This window comes from Zonotrichia leucophrys, chromosome 2 (assembly GCF_028769735.1).
Source record: "Zonotrichia leucophrys gambelii isolate GWCS_2022_RI chromosome 2, RI_Zleu_2.0, whole genome shotgun sequence".
In the NCBI taxonomy this organism is placed as follows: domain Eukaryota; kingdom Metazoa; phylum Chordata; class Aves; order Passeriformes; family Passerellidae; genus Zonotrichia; species Zonotrichia leucophrys.
Window position 1 is genome coordinate 31,443,361 of NC_088171.1, and position 23,819 is coordinate 31,467,179.

At 38.9% G+C, this 23,819-nt stretch overlaps 1 protein-coding gene across 12 annotated transcripts in view; it reads left to right on the plus strand.

Annotated features, from left to right (window-relative positions):
* HDAC9 (histone deacetylase 9) overlaps positions 1–23,289 on the plus strand; it is a 455,649-nt gene extending 432,360 nt beyond the window's left edge. For all 12 annotated transcript variants that reach the window (XM_064704437.1, XM_064704440.1, XM_064704439.1 and 9 more), the window contains 3 exons: positions 2,515–2,599; positions 7,632–7,785; positions 16,786–23,289. In XM_064704437.1, coding sequence (XP_064560507.1) covers positions 2,515–2,599; positions 7,632–7,785; positions 16,786–16,825 — 279 coding nt within the window. In that variant the 3' untranslated portion in view covers positions 16,826–23,289. The remainder of the gene's footprint in view (positions 1–2,514; positions 2,600–7,631; positions 7,786–16,785) is intronic.
* Positions 23,290–23,819: the final 530 nt, after the last annotated feature.

The window sequence follows — 23,819 nt, forward strand, 5'->3', positions numbered from 1 at the left end:
TGGAGTAATGATTGGGATAGATGTTGGATGTTTTACCCGTTTTCATTTTTTAAGGATTCATCAGCTTATTCTGATTTTTAAAAACACATGTGCCATTTCTAAATATTCACCTATGAATAGGAGATATGTCTAGATATTCAAATGCAGCCTACTTATTTTAAGAAAATTTCTATACTGATTAATAAAGAAGTGGTTTTGATTTATTAGGAAAATCAAACCTTTTGGATTTTGGCTCTTGCAAAAATCCAGCTTTAAAGAGGGCAACAAAATACCCATCTTTTAATAGAAAATCTCCTCTAACTGTCTCTACATCATTTGTTCCCATCTTAATAATTAGTAGAAAGTGTTTGCATGTGATTAGTACAAAAGGTCTACCTAAAAATCTTATACTCAAAGGGAAAACCAAGACACAGTTCTCACATATTGCAGTCTGGCAATTCCATACCTTTTACTATTATTCCTACTGCTATGGCCTGGAGCTATTTTGTTCTGTTTCAGCAAAGTGAATTGGTCATCAAAGCCTTAGGAATTCGGAAATGGATGAAACAGAACCTTAAACTATTTTTTGCTGCCCCTTATGTGTTCCTGCTCCCAGTATGACCAAAGAGAACTTCGGGGTTTTGTATTCTTCCTGGCCAAATGATAGATTATTTTAAACAGAAAATGACTAGTGATAAAGCAAGTGCTATTTATCTGCATAAGTCAAAGTATGGATTATTAAGGTTATTATATGGATTATTGTTTTAAAACCTGTAAAGTTTGATCTGTTGGTTGGCATTTTCATAAATACAGTTTTCCCCCAGGCACCTGAAAGAGTAACCAAATAGAGCCACCTATACAGATAATAAAGTAGGTGTGGTTCAAGGATTGCTGAAGTATCTGAAATATTATTTGTATTGCAATTGCTGTCTTTGTGCTAATCCACAATACATACTAGACAGGAACAATCTTTCTTTGCACTTTGTTAACCAAGTAGCACTGGGACCCAGTCAGGTTCAACCAGCACTTCTCTGCATGCTTGATCACTGAGCAGAATGGACTGATTTATGCTATGTGAAAACAAAACATAGTGCTATTGTTTCTAGCCAGAAGAAAATCTTCCAGCTGCAATCCCATATGGGCTTCTAAGGAAATAATGACATGAACAGCCCTATTCATTATAGTTACCAAGACTCCAAAGGACTGGTGATATTTGCAATGTCTTTATTGCTGACAGGCATTCACTGCTGATTGTAGTGGCAGGATCCCAGAAGTTTTGGGATTTGTAGCTGAGCTTGCTTAAAATAGCACCACTGAGGGAGTATCCACACTGCAGTTACTTCCCACTGTGTGTGCTTGGATCAAAGTTGATTTTATCTAGCTGGTGAGTAGCCATGCAGCGGTAGCAACCTGGAGGACAGTATATGATGGCTACTGAACCATTAACTTTGCAAAGGAAGCTCCTTGGGTGGGCTTCACTTGACCTAGCTCAAAATAGACCCAGGCACACTTAAGAAAGGAGTTTTGTCTGCAGTACAGATGTCCCCTGTCAACAATGGCTGAACTTCCTTAGCTTTAGAGAGAAGAGATTGGTACTGATATTGCTCTTTATTGTCCACCTTGGCACAGTTGCTACTCCTCAGGATGCAAGCCTGCACACCGAGCCATGGTAGTTTACGTGGGGAAGCAGAAGAGTTTCAGGACTCTTAGCACAGTTCAAGGAGAATATAGTTATTACAGTGCAAGGAGAAGCATTTAGCCCAAACAATTTTTTAATTTTTTCCTAGGAGAAAATGTGTGGAGGATGGACAAAAAGCAGATGTAGGTGACATTCAAAATACAGTTTATTTTTTATATTTATCCAGTGCAGGGCAAAAATAACTATGCAGTAACTGAACACTTCTTTCAGCTAGTGCTGTCCTACTCAAAGAATGTACAATTAAAACTAGGAAATGAAAATGCAGCTAATTCTGTAAAAAACTTACTTAGGGAAATTTACTTCTAAACTGCATGACCATTTTTTTTATTTACTACTTTATTTGAAATTAATGTTAAGCTAGTAAAAGCAGCTGTGTTTTATGGTTTTCCCCTATAAACCTTAAAATGTAAAAGATGGTTAGATGAAATAACACCAGAAAAATAAGATAATAGAGTGCACACTTTGGTTCCAGTGTAGCTTCAGCAAGGTTTTATTTGGAGTGCCCAGCTGCATATACAGACACAGTGGAATTTGGTTTGTGAGGAACCTACAAAAATTACACAAATAACTAGCATTTTTTAATGAATAATACACAGACATGCACCTGCTTCAGAGACTCCATAGATTAGTCTTGCAGCCAATAGAAAAGCCCCTTGGAATTCAATTACATGGCTGGAAAACAGAAAACAAAATCATGACTATACATTTAGAACTGATACCAGCAACATATTAACCAGTTCTTGGGCTGAGCTTTTCCTGAGGATTAGATCATTTCGGTTTGTTTTATGTCCCTGTGGCTTATTGAATATTTATATTATTCTATTCTGTTCTTTCAGCTGGAGCCTCTCCCGGAAGATATTGTGCACCAAATCCCCAATATGAATGCAATAGCTTCTTTAAAAAAGACCACTGAAATTCAAAGTATGTTTCTCAGTTTGAATTGGTGGGTTAGTGGGCTTGGGGTTATTTTTTATTAATAATTAATGTCATAGACATTATTGTTTCAGAGAAAAGAGTGGGAAAATGTTTTATGTATAAATTGACATGCTGCGTCTAATATTTATGTACTATATATATATGCTTTTATTTTTATTTCTTCAGCATCTCTTTGTTTCTGCTACATATTTAAAAGGTAACCAATTAAAATAATTTGAACATTTCTGATTCCTGAAAATTCCCAAATCTTTTCATTCCAAAGCAGTTTGGATGAAATAGATGTTTGTCAGTGAGGGACAGTACAGACAGGTAAATTAGAGCTCTAAAGAATAGTTTGTCAGATTCTGTTTTTGCAGCCCTTTACAAGGTACTCACTTAGAGATTCACACGAGCTTAAAATAAAGCTAAAAAGCTCCAATTGGGCACTGATCTATGGAACAGTGCTAAAAATATATATTATTTTATTGTTTCTGAAACAGAGAAACATTATTGTTTCACTTGTGGGCTTTGACCCCAACCCTTAACTACCCAGATGCTTTAGAGCATTTGCTCACTGAAGAACTTTATGCCATCGATTGCTTCAGTCCAACTGAGCATACATCCCTTAAATTCTCTAATCTTCTTGTCTCTGCCATTTTACTGAGTCAGTGGGAGCTTCCTGACTTCTACTGTTTGCTGGCTCCTTTAGAATAACAAATGAATAACAAATGTTTTCCTTCATTTGAGATGAACCGCAAGTAGCTGGGATTCATCTATGTAAAATAAATGCAATTTTTAAAAGGGACACCATGTCCAATTCACTGCTCATGCAGTACTTCTCCATGTGATTTTAGTTGCAAGGTGACAAAGAAAATGCATTGTAGGTATATAATTCATGCATATCCAGTAGACACCTAAATATGGAAAAGCTCTAATTAAATCAGCTGTATGTAATGTGTTCCAACAAGTCCTTGTGCTGAGGGGTATGTCTCTGGGTAGCTCATGAGTTAAAATTCCCTGTTAATAATCTGTTAATGATCTGGAAGGAGTCAGCAGGTTAAGGAGATTTGTGTACTGTGCAAGATAGAACAGATTTGCAAATGATAATAAGGGCAAAATGCCACACGCAGACCACAGACACAAGGAAAAGAGATGCAATTCTGTTTGAAATAAAATGTGAATGTAATGGAAAATGCATCTGAAACAAAAAAAAGGGTGAATTGAGAAACAGACAAACAGAAGAGTAGGAATACACACAATTGATGGCTGTTGAGAGAGAAGTGGATTTAGGAATAAATATACAGTGTAAATCTGAGAACATAGTCCAGAGCTCTGCAGAATGACTCAATTTTAACACAATTAGGTTTCAGCTGAACTGGTGCAGTCCAGTGGGCTGTTCTGAAACTTTTGTCAGGCTGCTCAGGGTTTAGACTCATTTAAATACAACATTCTGCCTTTTCTTGCAACTACCTAAAAAGTTACATTTACCTCATTTTGTCTGGAGAGAGTCCAAGTATTTGGAAAGAATATGCTTTGATGACAGAAAGGAGTCCTGAGAAAGTTCAGTGCAGCTTTGAGATGTATATTTAGATCTAAGAGAAGCAAGTACCTGTCCAACATTTTAGAGAGTTAGGCAGGCTGGAGAGCATTAGTCTGTTGGTCTGTTGAGTAGCACCTCAGGAAGTACTGAGAAAGCTTGGTTTGTTTGGATCATGGCATTGCCTTTGGATATTTGGTTTGGATTTCTATGGTCCAATATTCACAATTATTATTATCAACATTTTATACCAAATAAGCCCCTCCTGTGTGTTTTTTTTTTGCAAAACCTTGAAGCTACAATACTTAGAAACTGAGACAACTTTTTTTCTAACTAGAATAGAATTTCCAGAAATGTTTTGTATTGACAGTTTTGTATTGACAAAACTCCTCTGAAAATGTAACAAGTTTGGAATTAGTCATTTCCACACACATGTAACAGGCTATTGCTAAACAATCCTGTTTTAGCAGAATTCCAATCCCAAACATTGTTTTCAAGCAAGCCGCAGTACAGCATATTCAAATCTTTGAAAGGCAATTACAAATGCCTATAGGAGTGACAGAAACATTCCCTCTTATTATTTCCAATTTATTGAGTTAGTGCTCAAACAAATCTTTGAGGGAGGCTTAAGCACATTTTCATGCTGAAAGCCAAAGCATACCTAGAAGACTGTTTTGGCTTGATTGTTTTCTCCTTGCAATCCATGATTGCTCAGGTTTTGTATGAATGAAACCAACAGTATGCTTCATTCTTTCCCTTGAGCTCCACCAAGTTCTTCCCAATGACTGTAACGGTGCTGGTAGAATTTCACATTCCAGTAGAGCACAGTAGAAATGGCATTTTCAGAGACTGGAGTGATTTGAGGCCAATACTTTTTGACTTCTTTTAATTGTCAATTCACAGCTCCTAACAAAGCTCCTTGGCAGCTGTATGCTGTGATTGGCTCCCCATTCCATAACTCTTTGCCTGCAAGTCTTTTGGCCAAACATGCATTCAAGGCCTGTATGTTTTACATGCAGCAAATAAATGTTGTCCTGGATAAAAAGAATCTAAGCAGAAGAGCTTACATTTTTCTGATTTTAAGGAAAAACCTATCATTGTTTTCCACAGAGCATCACAGAGCCCTCTTTTCATGAGGTACCTGCTGCTACCTGGATGCTATTTCTAATTGTGACTGCTTAAACATTTCCCCCAAAAACCACAAACACTCTGCCAGGTAGTTCCTTTCTCCAGGACCCTCCACTGTAGTATATAGGCTGCCACCTGCCTCCTGGCCTGACTCTGCTCCCTCTGTGGCTGCAGCCCCTCTCATAACACAGCTCTCAGTGTGGGAAAACAAAGAACACCACCAATCACCTGGGAGTCAAGGGCCGTTAAATGGGTGCAGAGAGCCCACTAATATGCTTGAATTGGCCCTGAGTTTTAATGTTACAAGAAAGTCAGGATTCAGGGGGCAGCTGGTGTGCAAGCCTGTGTGTGTGAATGAACGAATGTGATGTAGCAATCCTCACTGATGCTGTTTTATTGTTGCTGCAGGAGAGCAACACAGTGGTAGCTGGGTACTAATATTTTATTTTATGAATAAAAGCCCTTGAAAACTCCAGCAGTGAACATGGGTTCATTTCTTTTATAGGCAAGAGGGGGTATTATTCCCATGCCAACAGATTTGATTTTCTTGCACATCTGTTTCTGCAACAAAAGCCCCACCCACTCTGTGAACATTTAGCTAATAAATTATAGGGTTTGATTTGGGTGTATATTGCAAAGACTGACTTTTGTACGTAGGATCTGTGAGAACACTGTGGAATGCTCATATAACTTTTTTGTTTGTTTTTAGTGTATTTTTAATGAATAGAGAATATGGTCTCTGAGCACAGTAATAATAGAGAATATTTTTGTCTTGTTTTTATAAAATTTGCCAGGCTCCAATCATTGAGCCTACTGTTATGTACATAACTTTTTAGCTCTGTCTTTCATGTTTTTGGAGCAAAGCCAACCTCCTAACACTTAATCTCAACTTTGTAGGATACTTAATACACTTTACATTTTATCCCCAGAAGGTCCCTGTTATTTAAAGATTCTGCTAACTACTCAAACGTGCACACTATTAGAGTTCAAAGAAACACTCCGGTCATGCTCACTTCTTGTTCTTGAAGATTGACTTGGGCTTTCATCTTGCAATGATGTTTTTGAATAAAGACATTTTCAGACTTTATTGACAGCTGCTTTCTCACTGGAGGGAAAAGTTCATCCTTCCAAAAGCCTGAAACTGTGTTGAGAGTTGTGTTACCAAAGAGGGAGTTTTCAGCAGCCTTTCTGCAGCACAGGCAGCACCACTGCTGGCCTGGCCTCCCAGCTGTCAAAGCCTCCAGCTACCCTCTGGATAAGCACCTCAGCTCAGCCTGCTGCCCAGCTGCCAAAATCCTCCTTTTAGTCCTTGGAAAGGTCCCCTGCTTGATCCCCTCTCTTTCACAGCTGTTGAAACCCTCTGTCTAATTCTCAGATAAGTACCCTGATCCAACCTCTGCAGCAGCTGCTGAAAGCTTCTTGCTAAACACTGAGTAAGCTCTGGTCCAGAGCTCCCAGACTTCCCAAAGCTCCTAATCCCCAGGTGTCATCCACCTGGCAATTAGTGAGTGCTCAGTGTTTTACTGGACTGTTAAGAAATATGTATGTAAATTTGTACTTATTCATGTGGTTTCCAATAATCAAACAGTTTCTTAATAGCCGTGCTGCTACTTCTTAATAGCAGATCATTTTATGTGTTTAGGATGAGTCACCTGCCATTATTCTTTGCATTGCTTGATGAGCTTCTTCTGTTGCAGGCAGAAATCTGAAAATACTAATGCTTTTATTCCACTGCTGTATTTTTACACAGCAGACCAGAAAGCTCTATCCCTTATGATACCTGGCAGCTTTCCAGCAGCAGCCAGTTCATATATGAAAGTTTTAACTAAATTATTGTTCTAGTATACGCCCTGAGGTTGGAGGAGAAAGAACATCCAGGACTAACAAACCTGATTGTTCTGGCAACACCACTTCAGTCTGAGCTGGCATTTCTGACTTCTTTCCTTTTCAAGACAGTGCTGTGTGAGCACTTTGTACAACAATGTACATTTTTTACATTTTGCTGTCTCTGCATTAACTGTGTGCCATATCAGAACTTCTACTTATTAACCCTGCTCTGAACTCCCATCACCTTGTGTAGATAAAGCCAATAGCCTTCCTGACAATGTGTGTTCATTAGTCTGTGTGTTACTCCTCCAGTTTATTACCTTCTGGGGAAGGGTGTGACACAGCTCTTGGAACGAAAGCACTTTCCAACTTGGCATTCTTAGGTTCAGAAATAGACCTCTTCACTGCAGTCTGAAATTTCAACTGTACTGCTTACACCACAGAGATTTTAAACTATAATCACTCAGTGTTGAACTAAGTGATTACTGTTCTTGTACCACCATGCTAGCTAAAATTCCCATAAATTATTATGTGTGTTTTCCTTAGGCAAGTACTGGAAGTCAGTGGAGCCATACTCTGTGCCAGTGGATTGTGCTCTGGCTGAGTCTCAGAAGCAAGAGAGGGAGGAGACAGAAACAGTATCAGCTATGGCCTCTCTTTCAGTGGATGTTGAGCAGTGTGTTCCTCAGGAAGGCAGCAGGTAAGTGCATGAAATTATTACAAACAAGGCTTTCACTCCAGCCAAGTAAAATGAAGAAGAAAGCAGGACTAAGGGTTGTTTCAAAATTATTTGCTAATTGAGATACCTGGAGTTTTTCATCCCTGGATTTCAGTTCTCTCACTTAGCCTCTGGAAGCAGAGATATTAACAGTTTTTTGGGTTTGGTATCTCTGTTTCTGAACTAAAGTTCATGATTATAACAAGAACCTTGTTTTCTTCCCATGTCTACTTCTTGCTACTTCATAAAAACTGCAATATTCATATGAAGTAAATAGACATGGTCAAGTGTAATCAACCATATTCTTCTCATTAGAAGCTTTTAAAATCTCTTTTAATTTTCTAGGAAGGCGTTCAACAAACAGTCAGATAAATTTAGTAACAATAGACTTAAATCACTAATGAGTGATATTAGACAACCATTAGAAGTTACTTTCCTGGAAGAAATGTGAACAGTGCCAGTATAAAACTTAAAGCTATCCTGACCAGGATTAGGGCCAACATTTTCTATGTACTAAGATGATGGTACACCAGCAAAGAATGAGAGTGTAGATTTTTCCAGCTTGTCATCTGCTTTTTACATTAATGAAAATTGCTTTCAAGTTGCAAATTAAGAAAATGATGCAGTAGATGCTATTATGTGTTGTGCCAATTTCACGTGAAAAAAACACAGTAGCCACTGAATATTGTGTCATCTATAATCAGAAAAGCCACTGGAGAAGTTTTTGGAGTTTCCTATTTTTTTTGTTCTAGGGAAAAATACTCCTGGTCTTCACCAGTAGCGAAAGACACAAAATGTAGTGGAACTACTTGGGTTCCATCATACACAGAAAATAGGGGAGGGGGGAGGAAAGATGAAAAAAGCCTTATAAGGAGACTCATCAGCTCATCAGGCTGTGGAACAGCAGTAGAGAAAGGAGGGAGCTGTGGGTAGGGACAGCAGTGTTGGGAGTGGAGCCAGAAAGATCCATGGCTCCTACATTGTGACTGCTTCTTAGTTGCTTCAGTTCTTCCCTCCTGTGTTGTGTCTTTTAATCAGAACTGAACTGATAGGCACCCAGGGGAATAGTGCAATGCTTAAAGCTGGGGATGTGTTTGGCAATGAGCATCCCTCACAACAGTGACAACACTCATCTGTCAAAGAATTGAGGCATGGCTCAAAGGGACACACAGGGAGTGGAGCTAGCTAGTAAAGTTCACAGTATTTTCATAATTACCTTTCCAATTGTAATTATATTTAATATGCCATGGCTATTCTTGTTGTAGGATTATTGCAGACAACTTTATAAACGCTTAGAGAACAGTCCATGATGAACACAAGATGTATTTTAGATTTGTGACTGTGGTAATCAGTGCTCAACTAAGGAATAATGTAGTTTTTCATATAAGTTTCTGACAGTTACAAGACACTTCTGCTAGCTAGGGACAGAAAAATTCCCACTTGTGTGTGCATAGCTCTGAAATATAAATAATTTTAGTTAAAGTATTGGAAATAATGCAGTGAAGCAAATTAAAGCTATAAATTGTCTGGAAAAGGGCATGGTTAATTTTGTGTATTTTTACATTGCTGAGAATAACTAAAAAATTTATTTGTTATGTGCCTCCACTCAAAACTACCGAGAGCAGCTACTACTCCTACATGATTTGAACAAAATAACCCTTTGACTAACACTGTTCTTAATTACTGTACTTATTACCTACCAAATGATAACCTGTGACAGTTTCCACCCATTCTAAAAACAATTTCAGGGCAGCGCTGAGAAACATGGCAGAAAACGGATGTACTGAAATGTGCACAAGTGGAATTCATGTGGCTGCCAGATTCATTACACTTCATCAGTTCTGGACTCTTGTAGGGATGAATCCATTGTGATGAATTGTTTTGTGGAAAAATGGCTTCGTTTGGAATATCTTCTGTGGTGCTGCAGATATTTGTCAGCAGCACAAAAAAAAAAAGCCAATGTACTCATGTGTCCTGAAATCTCTTTCTGCACTTGTAACCCTCAAAGAAGTCACACGAACCAAGTTGCCATTAGAAAGGTGACAGGACAAGAAAAATGCTGTCCCACTGGACCAAAATTGATAGTTAGGTTTTCTGAGGCTTCTGAGCATCATTATCTTTGTTTTCTTCCTGATGAATGTAAGGAACAATATGGAATCAAAAGTGATCCTCCTGAAAGTTGAATTTTGAGAGTCCTCAACTGTGAGGAAACCTGAGAGGACCTGCCTGCTCTCTGAGTGTGAATGAAAATCCATCATGGAATGTCCAGGGAGTAAGCCTGTGACATTGCATGCTTTGGGTTCTGTATAATTTAATTCATTTCACATAAGCACACCATCCATTTCATAGGTACATACCAACACAAACAGCAGTAGTGTAGAGACAAGTTCAGCTCTGCTTTTTCACGTTTTTTAATGTTTGTTGTAATAAAGGACCATGTATGTGATGCACCTTCTCCAGACACCTCCTACTGCAAACAGAGCAGCAGGGATGTGAGGAGTCGTGTGGGGTCTCAAGCTCCACTAGGAGGTGTTCCCTTGCTCCTACTGGTGTAGATGGGGTCGCCTTCTGAAGATCTGTTGCAAGCTTTTGCATTGAGTGCTCATTTGGGAAAGCTGCTTGTGGCAGGTAGGGTGGGAGCAGAGCAGGAAGCCCTGTGGCTGACAGGGCAGCCTGGAAGGTTCCTTCCTTACACCAGGAGTCATTTTGCTTCCTCTGAATTCCCACCACGGTCAGCCAGGCTGATAGTTCTGGCCTGCAGCTCCAGGCCTGTTTCACTGATTCGATGGCAGAGATCCTGTCGACTTCAGCTCTGGACGGTCAGGCCTCCAGATGAAGAGCAGCAGCAAGAGTCTCTTTGCGGGAAACTCTGGCCAGTTATGTTGGAGGATATATTGGTGTTGGAGTGAGATGACTCACTTTAAACTCAGATTTTGGGCAAAGCAGTTCTTTTCCTGGCCAACTCATATCTGACTCATTTACCACTGATGGATAAAATGCTCCTGGCTAAGGCCCATATAAAGTATTTTTATTTCTTTCTTCTCTCTTTCTTTCTTTTCTTCAAGTGACAGTGCCGATTATTTTTTTACTTGATTTTCTCTGGCAGGGTAAATGAAGAAAAACGTGTAAAGCTGCTATTCTTTTGGTGTTTTATTTTACCAAAGCATAACTCTGCATCCTAAGGTCCAATTGAGTCTTGATTATAGATGTTGGAAGAGTACAGATATAGAAAAAGAGTTTGTGGATAGGATAGGAAACATGTATGGTGCTAACAGGGATTTAAATAGAGATGCAATTAGAGGAACAGGCATGCCCTATAAAACATTTCTAACTACCAGAACTTTTGTGTGTTGATAACTGTTTATTCCCTATGTGAGATACAGATTTAGCTGATTAGAATTTTGCTTTAGCCAGACATCCGTTTCAGAAAGTGTGCTGTGAAATATTCAGTACGCTGCTGTCCCTGATACCTTGGAGCTTCTGTATGTTTCTTCTTAAAATGGAAAAAGAAAAGGGTGTGGAGAGAAATCTTTTGCACTTACTATTTTTACAGGAAGCAGTAAATCTTGAGATGACATTTATCAGAATTTGAATTCATGGCTCTGGTTCAGCTGAGCATAGATTTTACTCAAATGGAAATGAAAACAAAATATAATTTTTATTCTTAGTGTTACAGAGCTACCAGTTGCAGTTTCAGTCAAACTGCATTATATTACATACTAGAGCAAATGGTTGAATCATGGAGTACAGCTAGCTACCATTTAGGGTCACTTGCCATATTTGTCTGTCAACTCATAAAGCTTCACTTGCCATTTCACTGTTTGGATGTCCACCTCAGCTGTGCTGAGTACACAGCGCATGCCTGGCCGTGCCCCACAGGGCTTACAATCCCCTCCAGGGTCAGGAGCTGCAGAACAGCTTTCCCAGGCCAGCCTACACCCTCATCTTGCTCACCTTCTAGTCCTTTGATGGATGTTCATTAGGAAGAGAACCAGGAGTAGAGGCTGAGAGCCAGCCTTGCCCTGGTGAGTTGATAGTTCTCAACTGCTCTATCTGACCATCCTGTGCAAAAGCCTTGAGGATGCGTACACAGGCATAAACTTTTCAAAACCTTTTTGAAACAGCTTACATCTCTGGGTAAGCACTTGTGTAGTGAACCCCACAGCCTCATCAGGCATCACACTGCTTTAACTTATTGACCAATAAAATCATTGGGAAACCCCTAGGTCTTGTACTGTGAGAGAGAAAACCACCTTTCTTACTCATAATCTTTGACCCATATCTGGTTTTAAAGGCTTGAGCTTCTCAAGACTCTGTATTCCTGCTGGTATGGAAATAATTTCTTACCTTTTTGCTCCTCTCTGTCCTTTTTGTAGTTTCTTTGAGAAGGAGTAAAAGCTGCATGCAGGACTCCAGGGCACATTGTGAATTTACACAGTAGCTAATACTGGGGATGTTTTGTTTCTATTGCTTTCTGCTCCTCTACCATTAACTCCAAGCTCTCAGTCATAGCCATCACTGTTAAAGCAGTTAAAGCTGTCCTTCCTCTTTTGTGTGTTCTGTGTTTGTGTTGTGTCTTCTTCTCCATATAGAAATGCTGCTATGGGCCTTGGAGCTGAGTAGTATTGGCAATTTGGTGTCATCAGCAAACATTATCACCTAAAGCTACTTGTAGTCTGCCTAGTCTTTTTGAGATGCTCTGGAGAATTCCTCCATGGTGAAAATTCACCAATATTATTCTGTGATTCCTGCTTTTTTTGTATTGTCAGTCTGTGAAAGGACCCTCTTTCAACCAAGGTTCTTCTAAGCACTTGGATAAAATTGTTGAAAGACCTTCTTTGCAGAGGAAACTCACTTGATCTCCTCTTCCGTAATTTCCTTCAGAAACTTTTAATAAATTTGAAAGGATTTCTATCTTTATAAGTGTTGAGACCTAACTCTTACCCAAATGACTGTTGCCTGAATGCCTACTAATTCCATCACTGATTGTAGCTGCTTTCAATTTTGCCATACAGGCTTACTGTACCTCCTGTGGTTTCCAAAAGGGGAATTGCTTTTCTTGCCTTCTCTACCTCTTGCTGAGTTAAGCTGCAGAAAATGCTCAATAACTATTTCTTTAACAACATCCTAATCATATTTCCCTGGAACTTAGCAGACAAATATCATCTGCTCTTAGAAATTTGGCAATGTTTGGTGTATCAGTTTGTTCTAGCACTGATTCTGTTTAGGATAGTTCATCTGCAAGTAATAAAATCTCACTGACACATCTCTAGTGAACCCAGATATAAATAGTTCATTTTACTTTTGTGGTCTACCTTCCTTGATGCTCCTTTTATCCTTTGATCATTTCCTCTGATGTATTTTGAAAGATCTTTTTATTATTAGCTTTTATGTCTTTAATATGTTGCTTTTCAGACTTTCCTTTAGTTTGCTTCATTGAGGGTTTACATTTAACTTTCCAGAGTTTATATTTTATTTAATTTACCTTGTTTGGACATTACTTCCTCTTTTGAGGGTATATGTGTAGTTACTTATTCTGCTCTTAAACTAGGATAGTTTTTTACTTTTAGTTCCTTTCTCTTTGATCCATACTAAGTCCATTTTTACTAGGATATATACTTACTCAGGATGTCTTATATAACTAACCTCTTAAGACACTCCCCAAATCGCCTTCATGATATAGAAATCTATCTCTTTTTCCCCAGCTCTTTGCTACCAGAGGATCACTTTTCAATTACAACGATCTTCCCTGAGACAGCTGAGTTAAATTAGGAACAGATTATGGCATAAAATAGCCATACCATGCCAGAAATATCTATCTTTTGTTCAGTTTCTACCTTGGAAGCATACCTTGAATTTTTATTTTTCTGTGTGTGACAATTTAGTTAAGGGAACTTTCTGTAATGCTCATCTTAAAAAGAAAGTAAGATAAACATTTTCTTTTTTGAGTGATGTACGGAGTTTATGTTCTTCAATACTACTTTTAAAAAAAATTGTAGATATCAATTACTTTTAATATTTTTCTCCTAAATAATATTTATTCTTAATTGCCACAGTACAATATTTAAGATGTCACATGTTTTGCCAGGTTTTACCCATATGGTAAAATTTTTGCCTCATCTATTTATTTTGCGGCATTTTGCTTAGCATTAATTGCAAAGACATTATTTCATTCTGCCATAGTTGGAATTCTACATATAGAGAGCTAGAGATGAGCACTCTTCACAGCACACCAAAGTAAAGTGAATGCAGGAGGGCTCAGCTCCTAGGAACTCGTGGTTTAAAGGAGCCACAGTGCAGCCTTAGAGAAAAATCACAGTTGTGGTTCTATAATCATTGCCATCTCAATTGATGTCTTTCTGAATTTGCTGGCTGCATGGATTTGGTTTATATCAGACCTGAGCTCACATCTGCATCTCAAGGAACTGCTCTGAGCATACAATGTGGGATGGGGGTCCTGCCTGTTTTATGGTTTTATGCCAACTTCCTGTCAGCTACAGGAGGACTGACTGAACTGATGTAACTCACAGTGACAAAGCTGAAGTAACACAAATTTGGCCTGTCAGACTCTGCCCCCTCGATTTTTCTTTTGACAACTTTTGATTTTGTCAGAATGGGTATATATTGATTCTCTGCTCAGTGCTAAGGGATTTACAGTGTTTTTCTCTCTGTCCTTTGGCCCCAAAACAGTACTGGCTGTCACACAAATTCTAGCCTGAGGTCTGAGGGTTATCTCATAAAAATAAATGTTTTTAATGATAAGCCGTTGAATAAATCCAGTGACTTCTCTGACACTAATACAATGAAGTTAAAGCATACACATAAGTCTTCAAAAGGAGACTGAAGAAGACTGTGAGAGTACCTACACTGCAAGAAAAGATCTAGATTGCCATGTCATTTTAATTTTATCTCCCTTTCCTAAAAAGGACCTTTCATCTGGCACTTATATGTAAAAATTATTATCAGTGCTTATGTTCTGGCTGGTGAAGAATTTTGGCCTGTTGCTGGAATATACTGGAATATATTAGAATATAACACTCAAGATCAGTGAGGGCTACTCCTGGTCCTCAGGAGCATTTTTGTCAGTGAAAAATTTCCCAGTGAAAGAAGTTCTATATAAGATCCTCAATTGTACTATGTTCATGAGAATGTCAGTCCCAGAAGTCACACATGTGAACAGACTGTTGCATGCACTGCTTCCCTAGGTTCTTATGAATTGTCCAAACCCCTGCTCTCACTTCCAGAGGTTTTCCAGAGCTTTACTCCTTCCCGATCTGCCAATCACCACCTGAAATCTATTGACGCATATTGTTTCTCATTTTCAGATCCTAAAAACTGAGCTGTCATCTGCTTCCAAATTATCTTCTTTCCAGACAGAGCCATAAGGTTCTGGATTTTAACAAGGGCTTATTGACCCTCTCTGTTGTGCCAGAGGACTTTCAGATCTCCCACAAATGGCTGGAGAGAGTGGAAGTGTGTGGTCAACACAACAGCAACACATCCTGCGAATTCCTCACCTGAGCACCTCAGCAGCAGGCAGGGCTCCATCTCACCCTGGCTGCCGCTGTGTGCTCTCTGCTGCAAGCCAGAGCAAAGGAAAAGGGGGAAAAGAGGGAGTGCAAGGGGGCTTCACCTCACTGCTCAGGAATGGGGGAGCCCCAGTGGTTACGGTACATAGGAAACATCCTCCACCATGTGGTGAAGAACTGAAGATTTGAGATTCATTAAATAATCATCTTTTAGAGTTTATACCCTTTGGAAAGAATATCTTTTCCACATGTCATTCACCTCACATATTTTTCAACATACTATCAGTGATCATTCCAAATCAGAAAGGAATAACCTATATAAAAGTAATTTAAAGAGGTACTGCTGATTTTTTCATTGGGAAAAGCTTTAATAAATTCCAGATTAATTTAAAATTCTCTGGCTTCCTCACTGAATGAACTATCAAGGCCCAAGCAAGCCCCCCCTTATTTTTTTTTTTCCATGAGATCTCATGAATTTGAATTTTTTAGGAATGTTTCACTGAAGCCAGTTATTACACTGGCTTACAAAAATTAACTGGTAAACATCTCATGTATTAATTTACATTTACTTTTCTCCCCTGATTAAAATTGCTTGAAGTTACAATTTTAGAGTAGTTCTTAAGGCTGACAGACTGAGATGAAAATAATTTTCTGTCCAAATTATTTGCCCTTCAATAGTGAAGTCTCTCCATGATCTCAGAAGCTTCCCATTTTATCATTGCCATGATATTCCCCAGGTGCAGTAGCTTGTCAGATACGAGGAATTGCAAGACTTGACATCAGCTCAGCATATGTGTCCTCATCATTTTCTTATTGGTTTTCTTTGAGAGCTCATCTTGCCTAAGGTGATAATTTCCCAGAGGTTTCCATTTAAAGATAGATATAATCTGATTTTATATAATTATTCGATCCTTTTTCTTTGATAGCAATCTGCTGATCAGGTTCAGGATTTAGTCTCCAAAGTTGCAGGCAGACAGGCAATGTGTTTATGAAAATACAAAACAGAAACTAGGGGACTGGAGAAGAACCTCAGAGGAAACACTACTTGGCTACTAGTGAACAATTTTGCTTTAGTGGCGTGCGCCTGAAAAAATTAAATGCAGGTATTTTTAGCTCCAAAAGCTTGTAAAATATAACTATCACAGCTATTTTTTTCATTAAATTTTTTGATTCTGTTGACACAAAGCATGTACATTTCTGGACAAAATGTTATAAAATATTCTGACATATTTTAATATAAACAGGAACATTTTCGGTGATTGCTTGGATCTAAAATGTTTTTCCACTTGACATTTGTTTATACTTCCTAGGAAAGAAACTCTATTTATGGATAGCTGAATAACACAAATAAACATCTGAGAGAGCTGAAAAATCAGCTTTGATTATGCATGGAAATCTACAATGTCATTGTGTACTCTTGTGCCGAATTCTGATTGCCTGTTTATTTTTACAGAGCTGCTGGTGAGCCCATGGAAGAAGAGCCAGCCTTGTGAAGTGCCAAGTCCTCCCTGATATTTCCTGTGGGTGACATCATTGTGTATCCCCCAAAGCACCCTCAGACATGTCTTGTCTGCTTCTTGGGTGGCACAGATCAGATGGAACATAAACACTGGGCACAAAACTCAGAGTAGCAGCTTCACTTGTTCTTTGGATGGACTTGAAAGAGCCTGAAAGATCCCTTAAATGTAACTGCCACAATTCTAGAGTTACAGAAAAAGGGACTTGGGAGAGAGAGAGCCCAGAGCATGCTTTTTTAATGCTGTTTGACCCACTCACCAACACAAATTGTGAAATAGAGTATTGCAAAATTCTACATGATAGATTATAGATATGAGAAATGCAACAGCCAGCAACATACTCTGTGAACTCCGTGAATCACTTTCTGACACTTTTTACTGGATAATTTTTTTCATACTGTGTTAAATTGTTAATAGAATTTGTTTTCTTTGCTCCGTGTAATGAAGAAAAAAACCCCCACCCTTATTTTATGTGCCATTTTTTAACCTCCTGTAATGAATTCTTAGCTGAATAAGTGAAAAGCGTTTAAATTATGATGAGAGATTTTAGCTAAAGGGAAAGCACTTCTTATTGTACTATAAATCCCCTGAAGTACTGTGCTTGGTGGTGCTTTATTTTCTCTTCCCTATTCCTGGCCATCCCTCCCCATTTCATGTAATCTTTTCTATCATAAAAACACATTTATGATTCTCTAAAATGATCTTTTGCCTTTAAGAAAAAGTGCTGTACCCTCTGTAGTTGACAGTAGCGCTCACCATATGTGCAGCAGAGATCAAGTATGGATAGTTTTTCAAACGTGTTTTTGGTTTGTTCTGAAATGTTTCTGCGTTCTGACTCCAAAGCAGCGACCTTCAGTAACTGCGTGCAGCTCATTTGAAGCTCAGGTGTTTCTGTGGAGGTTGTGTGGGAGTGTTTTTTACAGGTCGTGTTGTGAATACCAACTGATTCTTTTATGTAGTCCTGCACCAAGAGAACTGATGTTGCTTAAGAAGCTTCAAAGGGTTTAGGCTTTATTTTAGATCCCCGAAGTGCAGCAAGATCTCCCTGCAATGTGACTTTAGCTGTTTAATTCCATGTTTGAGAACGTAACATAGAGTTGTGCCTTTAGCTGAAAATGAACGCTTAAACTGTTACACGTGTTGCCTTACTGTCAGAGAGAGAGAGAGAGAGATGGGGCATGTATGTAAGAGTACTTCAAATGAACAAAACTCTGCTACAGTCACTTTTATTTTGTTTACAACCTTCTCACCTAATGAACCCCAGGAGATACCTGGAAGTATTCAGCTTGCAGTATTTGATAGCTTGCTCAGCTTTTAAAAGCAAGTGATGTTCATTTTTTATATATTTGCCAAATTCAAAAAAGAAAAAAAAGAAAAGGATATATATTAAAGCCATAAGTGAAGACTGTCATGCTTTTTATTCTGAAATCTGAAAGGAACCTTAATTAAAACAAGATTTTGGGGAAGGCCATGATATGAAAGATATGGAACAATATGGTTTCAGTTATAGGCAGACTCAAACCTGTAAATCAAAGATGAAAGATTTCACTCAAATAGAATTATATAATTCTCTTTTGTTATGCAGTCAGACTATATCTTTCATGCATTTGGGTTTGTTTACGATTAGCATTTTAATTTTAAAGACTTTTATTACTTATACCAAAGCTCTCCACTACAAGTTAGAAATCTGAGGCATGCTTTGAAAAGGGAAATCTAAAAACAGGGATGTCATTTCCTATAATGTGAAGTAAACTTTTATTCTGAAAGGTTTACTCTGGAATGAATGTATACCCCTTAGAAAGGGAAATAAAATTCTGACCCTCAGAAAGTGAAATAAAATTCTACCCCCCATTTACAAGCGAAAACCATGCTCGTTTTAGTAATGCAAGGAGTCCCATCAGGCTAAATTAACTCCTGGTGTAAGCCACCTTGCCTGACTCTGGGCTGTTCTGAAGGGGTTGTTCACATGACTAAAGCAATCAGGAGTTCCTCCTGCATTTTCAGCAGACTTCTGATGGCAATCTTACTTGCCATTTACTGCGATTTTGTTATGGTCTTCAAAGAAAATTCCCTTCAAGGAAACCAAGGGCTGTAGCTGATGAGTTGGGTAATTTGTGGAGCTTTTCACATTTTGAAATCATGGCTGAAAAATTTTAATTGAGTGCATAGTAAAGTCCTTTTAAAATTAACCCTAAAATCTGTTTGTGTCCTTAGCTTGCATGAACTTGCATATGAATTGCAACCTGAAATGTGAGTTACAAGCTTTTCCAATCAAAGTATGTCTTCTGGTGTGCAAATCAGCTAAAGCTGTCTTTTTAGCTGAAAATGCTTTTAAAATGCCAGAATAATTTGAATTAAACCACACTATAAACTCACACTTATACATTTGTACAGATGTAGTCCCAGGCAGATATCTAGACATGCTGCTGGTTGAAGTTAAGATTGTTCAGATAAACAAGTGTGCTAATAAACTGCACACAGATTGTGTCCAGAACTCTGTTCTGACTGAAGTCAACAGCAAAGTCCTCTTTGATTTCGATGGGAGATGGATCAGCCCCTGCTTTTCTTTTCCCCTTTAAGTCAAGAACACCATTGCTTTTTGATTATGTCATTCCTAGGCATCTTACAGCCCTCTGGGAAATGATTGAGGCTTATGGTGAATATCAACACTTCCTTCAAAGCAGACCTGGGCTTTCTGAGAGGGCAGTTTCACTTGCTGCTGTTTTCTTCTCACAGCATTTTTTATTACTGTCAATAGCTCCCCATGGACTGGAGTTAAAATATCTTCCAGCAATTTTAGTCATAGTTCCAGGGAAATATTCACATAGACACTCTTAAAAACTGCCCAGTCTTAACTGGATTCAACAACAGATTGCAAGAATTTCAGAAAGATGCATGAATTGTGTGTTTCAAATGTAAAAATTCCAATTTTTGAGGAGACATCAAAGTCTCATGTCTCCCACAGACCTTTCCCACTAGGCTAGAGAGATTGACACCTTTGAAAATTCAGTCCCAGATATTTCAAGTTGACTGCCAAAATATCTATGTCTGAGCATAGATTACATCTAAAACTGAGCTGAAATGCATAAACAAGATGGGATGGGGGTGGTTTCTGTGTGTGATTCCATGGGGAAGGTGAAGCTGAGGAGGCATCAGGGAGCACTTGGAGCCAGGGTGAGCCTCTGGTCCTGGTGGTACAAGGGCTGCGGGCAGGCAGAAGGACATCCCACAGCACCTCCACCCCAGGCTGTCATTGCCACTGGCAGCAAATCTCTGCCTCATGGGGGAATTCTGAAGTAATTTGTGCTCTGCCTCTGCACCAGTCACCAACCACCAGAAAGAGAGACGCCTCAGCAGCAACTCCCAGTAACATGCTTGCTCCTAAGACCGTTTTCTTCTCTAGCATTAGGAACAAAGTATTAAGCTCAGTTAAGCTTTTCTTGTATTACTATGCTTTTCTTGTATTCTTAGGTCCTTCAGTTCATAGTACATACTGAAACCTAAAAAGAGACATGACTGAGGAGATCAAGAAAATAATGATTTTTATCCAGCTTAAGGCTCTTACCTGGGCTGGAGTAAGAACAATGATGAACAGCAAATCTCAGAACTGCTGAAATCTTCATGAGTGTTTTGCACTTCAGTTTTGGACTCTGTGGAGGAATTCTGTATATGCTCATTTGGTTTTAATATAATTTGCAGCTTGATTATATGATCTCTTTTCAGGCAACATTTCTAGTGGGTAATCAAAGTTTTTGGGAATTTTGCCAGTGTAAAGATGACAGAATTAGTCCCTTTTTTTATCCTTCCTAATTTTTCTTTCAGTGCAAATGAAGCAACTAATTCCAAGTAAGTGAATCTGAGAAAAGTAAAATCATTAAGCTATCTTAAATAAATATCATAAAAGAAATGGAAAATTTTATGTAAATAAAGATGGCTATGCCTTTACTTTGCAAAAAAGTCAGCAACATGCTGCAGGCTGAATATAAGTGGCAAAACAAGCCTCTGTCTATTTTAGTTGGTGTCTTATCTAAGTGCAGCCTCTCTGAAACGCTGAGAGTCACAACCGGAGATGAAATATTAGAAAGGTTTTGCTGCAGCCAACACCAGAGGTCCTGTAGAGAACAAGAATGTAGAGACTGACTAATTTTTGTAGACAGACAGCAGGACACTTTCAGGGCAATGTGTCTGGGACAAAGAATTAGAGGGAACTTTTCCAAAGGCACTGATGGCTGTAAAACAACTAACTCCTGTTAGCTTGCAGGGGCAAGGAGGTGCTCAGCAAGCACCTATTCTTTGGGAAATGTCCCCTCTGTCCCACCAGCATGCCCAAACTCCTGCAGATGTGAACCTGGCTTGGCTATTTTCTCTCCTGAGCAGCAGCAGCAGCAGCAGCAGCAGCAGCAGCAGCAGCAGCAGCAGCAGTCACTATGTGTGCTGATGTGTGTTCTGTGCATTTGTCCAAGAAGTTCTCAGCCCCCAGCAGACACTTCATAACATGACTGATAGGGGAATTATTTTTTCCTCAGTAGTGGCCTTTCCAGAAGCATAGCAGTGCATGGTTGTTTTATTTTTAAAGGTCACAATAGAGCTTTGTGAGCCATTATACCTTTTTTTTTTTTACAGACTCCATGTGGAAATAAAACAGAATATGTACCTGGGGGATGTGTTGTATGGAACCTGCCACAGGAAAGGGTCTCTCTTAAATCAAGTTTCTGCTACTTGGTTTTTTTTTCCTGGATTTGAAGGAGTTTGGGTCCTAAGTTATCATTTAAGATCTTTCTTTGTCATGTCACTTGCTTTGTTTTTGTACCTGTAATTGAATTCACCCTTGTAACATATAGAAAAGCATCTGAAAAAAGTCTGGTTTCTGACAGATTCCCTGCCCTTGCTGTGGGAATGAGAATAGCTTATCTTTGCCACTTCTTGCAGCAATTAAATGCTTCATTTTTGTAACAGATCCAAACTGCAGCAGTATTTTAAGAGTACTATTTAGCTGGCTGTCTGCTGACTGTTAAAAAAAGAAATTGTGAAACTTACATTCCTCTCTAACCTCAAAAGAAACCCATTTTGATTTTAACAATGTCATTTTTTCACTTGATCCAAAAGGGTTTTGTCCCATGAGATCTTGTTACTAGCTCAGTTCTAATCACTAGTAAATCACACACTACAGAAAGTGAAGACCAGAAAGGATGGATGTTCCAGCAACTCTCAGTTATGCCTCTTCTGCATAATCCTTCGTCCTGCTCCAGTGCCATGCTCTGTGGTTAAGAATGTTAGCATAGATTACAGCAAAATATAAATTGTTCTGCACCATCAAAGATACTGCTCCTTGGATGTCAATTAGCACTCTGTGAGCTGGGCTGTCATTTATAAGGGCTGTGATTTGTGACAAAGACATGCTTCTGTGGGGATGGTCTAAAGACAAGTGATGCATGCAAGCAGTGGCACTGGTGCTGTGTGGTCAGAAGGATTCTGTGCCAAGATCTCCACACTTTTCCCCTTTCTCTCCAATGCCTGCATGGCCAGAGGCACATTTGCAGTAGCAGAGCCATGGGATGTCCTGATTCAAAGACCATTTAAATCCCTCTAACAGGCTTTGGCTAATTGGGAGGCAGCTAGAGGAGGAACCCAAACTCTTCACTCAGCCGCACAAAACTGTATAAAAAGCCCAGGTATAATATCTGAGCTTGCCCTCACAAATTTTTTTCTGATATGAAGTTCGTAGAAAAGTCTGTCTGGAAGAAAATTGACTCTGCTGGATCTATTCTGCCAGCTTCCTGAGTGTGTTTATATCATGTGTTAGGGGAACAGGTTCATACTCATGTCTCTTGCTGCTTAGTTAACTGCTATTTTAAATTTCATGATTGGCTTAATATTCCAAGTTAGGATGCAGTAGGAAAGCATAAAGCAATACCTGGTGAAGTCATAACTGAGGCTTTCAAAGCAAGCTTACTGCCATGGGTTTTTACAAGACTGACTTTTTGGTCTAGGGATACACAGCTGAAATGTCTATTTTTTCCATAGGAAATTGATGTTGCTATCTGTTTCCATGATAAAAACCAGTCCTTTTGCTCAGAGTTCTGAAAGTTTATCTGTAATTTGTCTTTCCAGGCAGAGCAGATTCTAAAGGATAAAGCATCAGTGGGACTGACCCAAAGGGCAACATTTTTAAAGGTCGATAGTAATATTTCCATAAGAGTAAAAGGAACCATTGTTATTATTCCTGATACATTTTTGTATCTGCAAGTATCCAATGAGTAATGTTAAGTAATATTGTGCTCCAGAACTTTGTTGATTATAGATATATGAGCATTGGATTGGCGTGAAATAGTCTTCAACCAAGTTGTTAAAATCCCTTTTGTTTTGTGTTTTGTATAATTCTTTGGCTATAGTCTTGTCCTAGTGTTAATAAAAGCTATTTGAAGTAAGCTAGTTCAATATTCTGAGGAGTTTTTTTTGCCTGTTTTATTTTTTAATCAGTGTGAAAAAGAAGTGGAGCTTTGAACATGCCACCCTGGTTGGATCATAGGATTCTGACTGTTAAAATATAAAAGGGGAAGCATGGTGAAGCTGGAGTGCATAAAAAAGGAACCACAAACATTAATGTAAAAGTAATGTTACATAGCAGGCTAAAACACACACAAAGCAGAGCATTGCAGAGCTCCAGCTCTAACACCAAGCTCATATTCTATAGTTCCTTTGGCTCATTGTCCTGAGGCGTTGCAGAACACATAATTCTCCTCCCAGTGAAGCAATTTAAATAGCACATGCACTGTTTGGAAAGCTGCAAGGGCCCTGCTTTGTGGGCGGTGGGGAATACCCAGCACTGCAGCAATGCTCTGGGTCGCGGTGTTGCGCCAGCCCTGCTGCTGTAAAACTCAGAGCTGTTACCTTGATAGAACAGACCTGTTTTGGGAAAGGCACCCACAAAAGCAGGGGAGTGAGGAGGGAGTGTGTTTGCTGTGAGCAT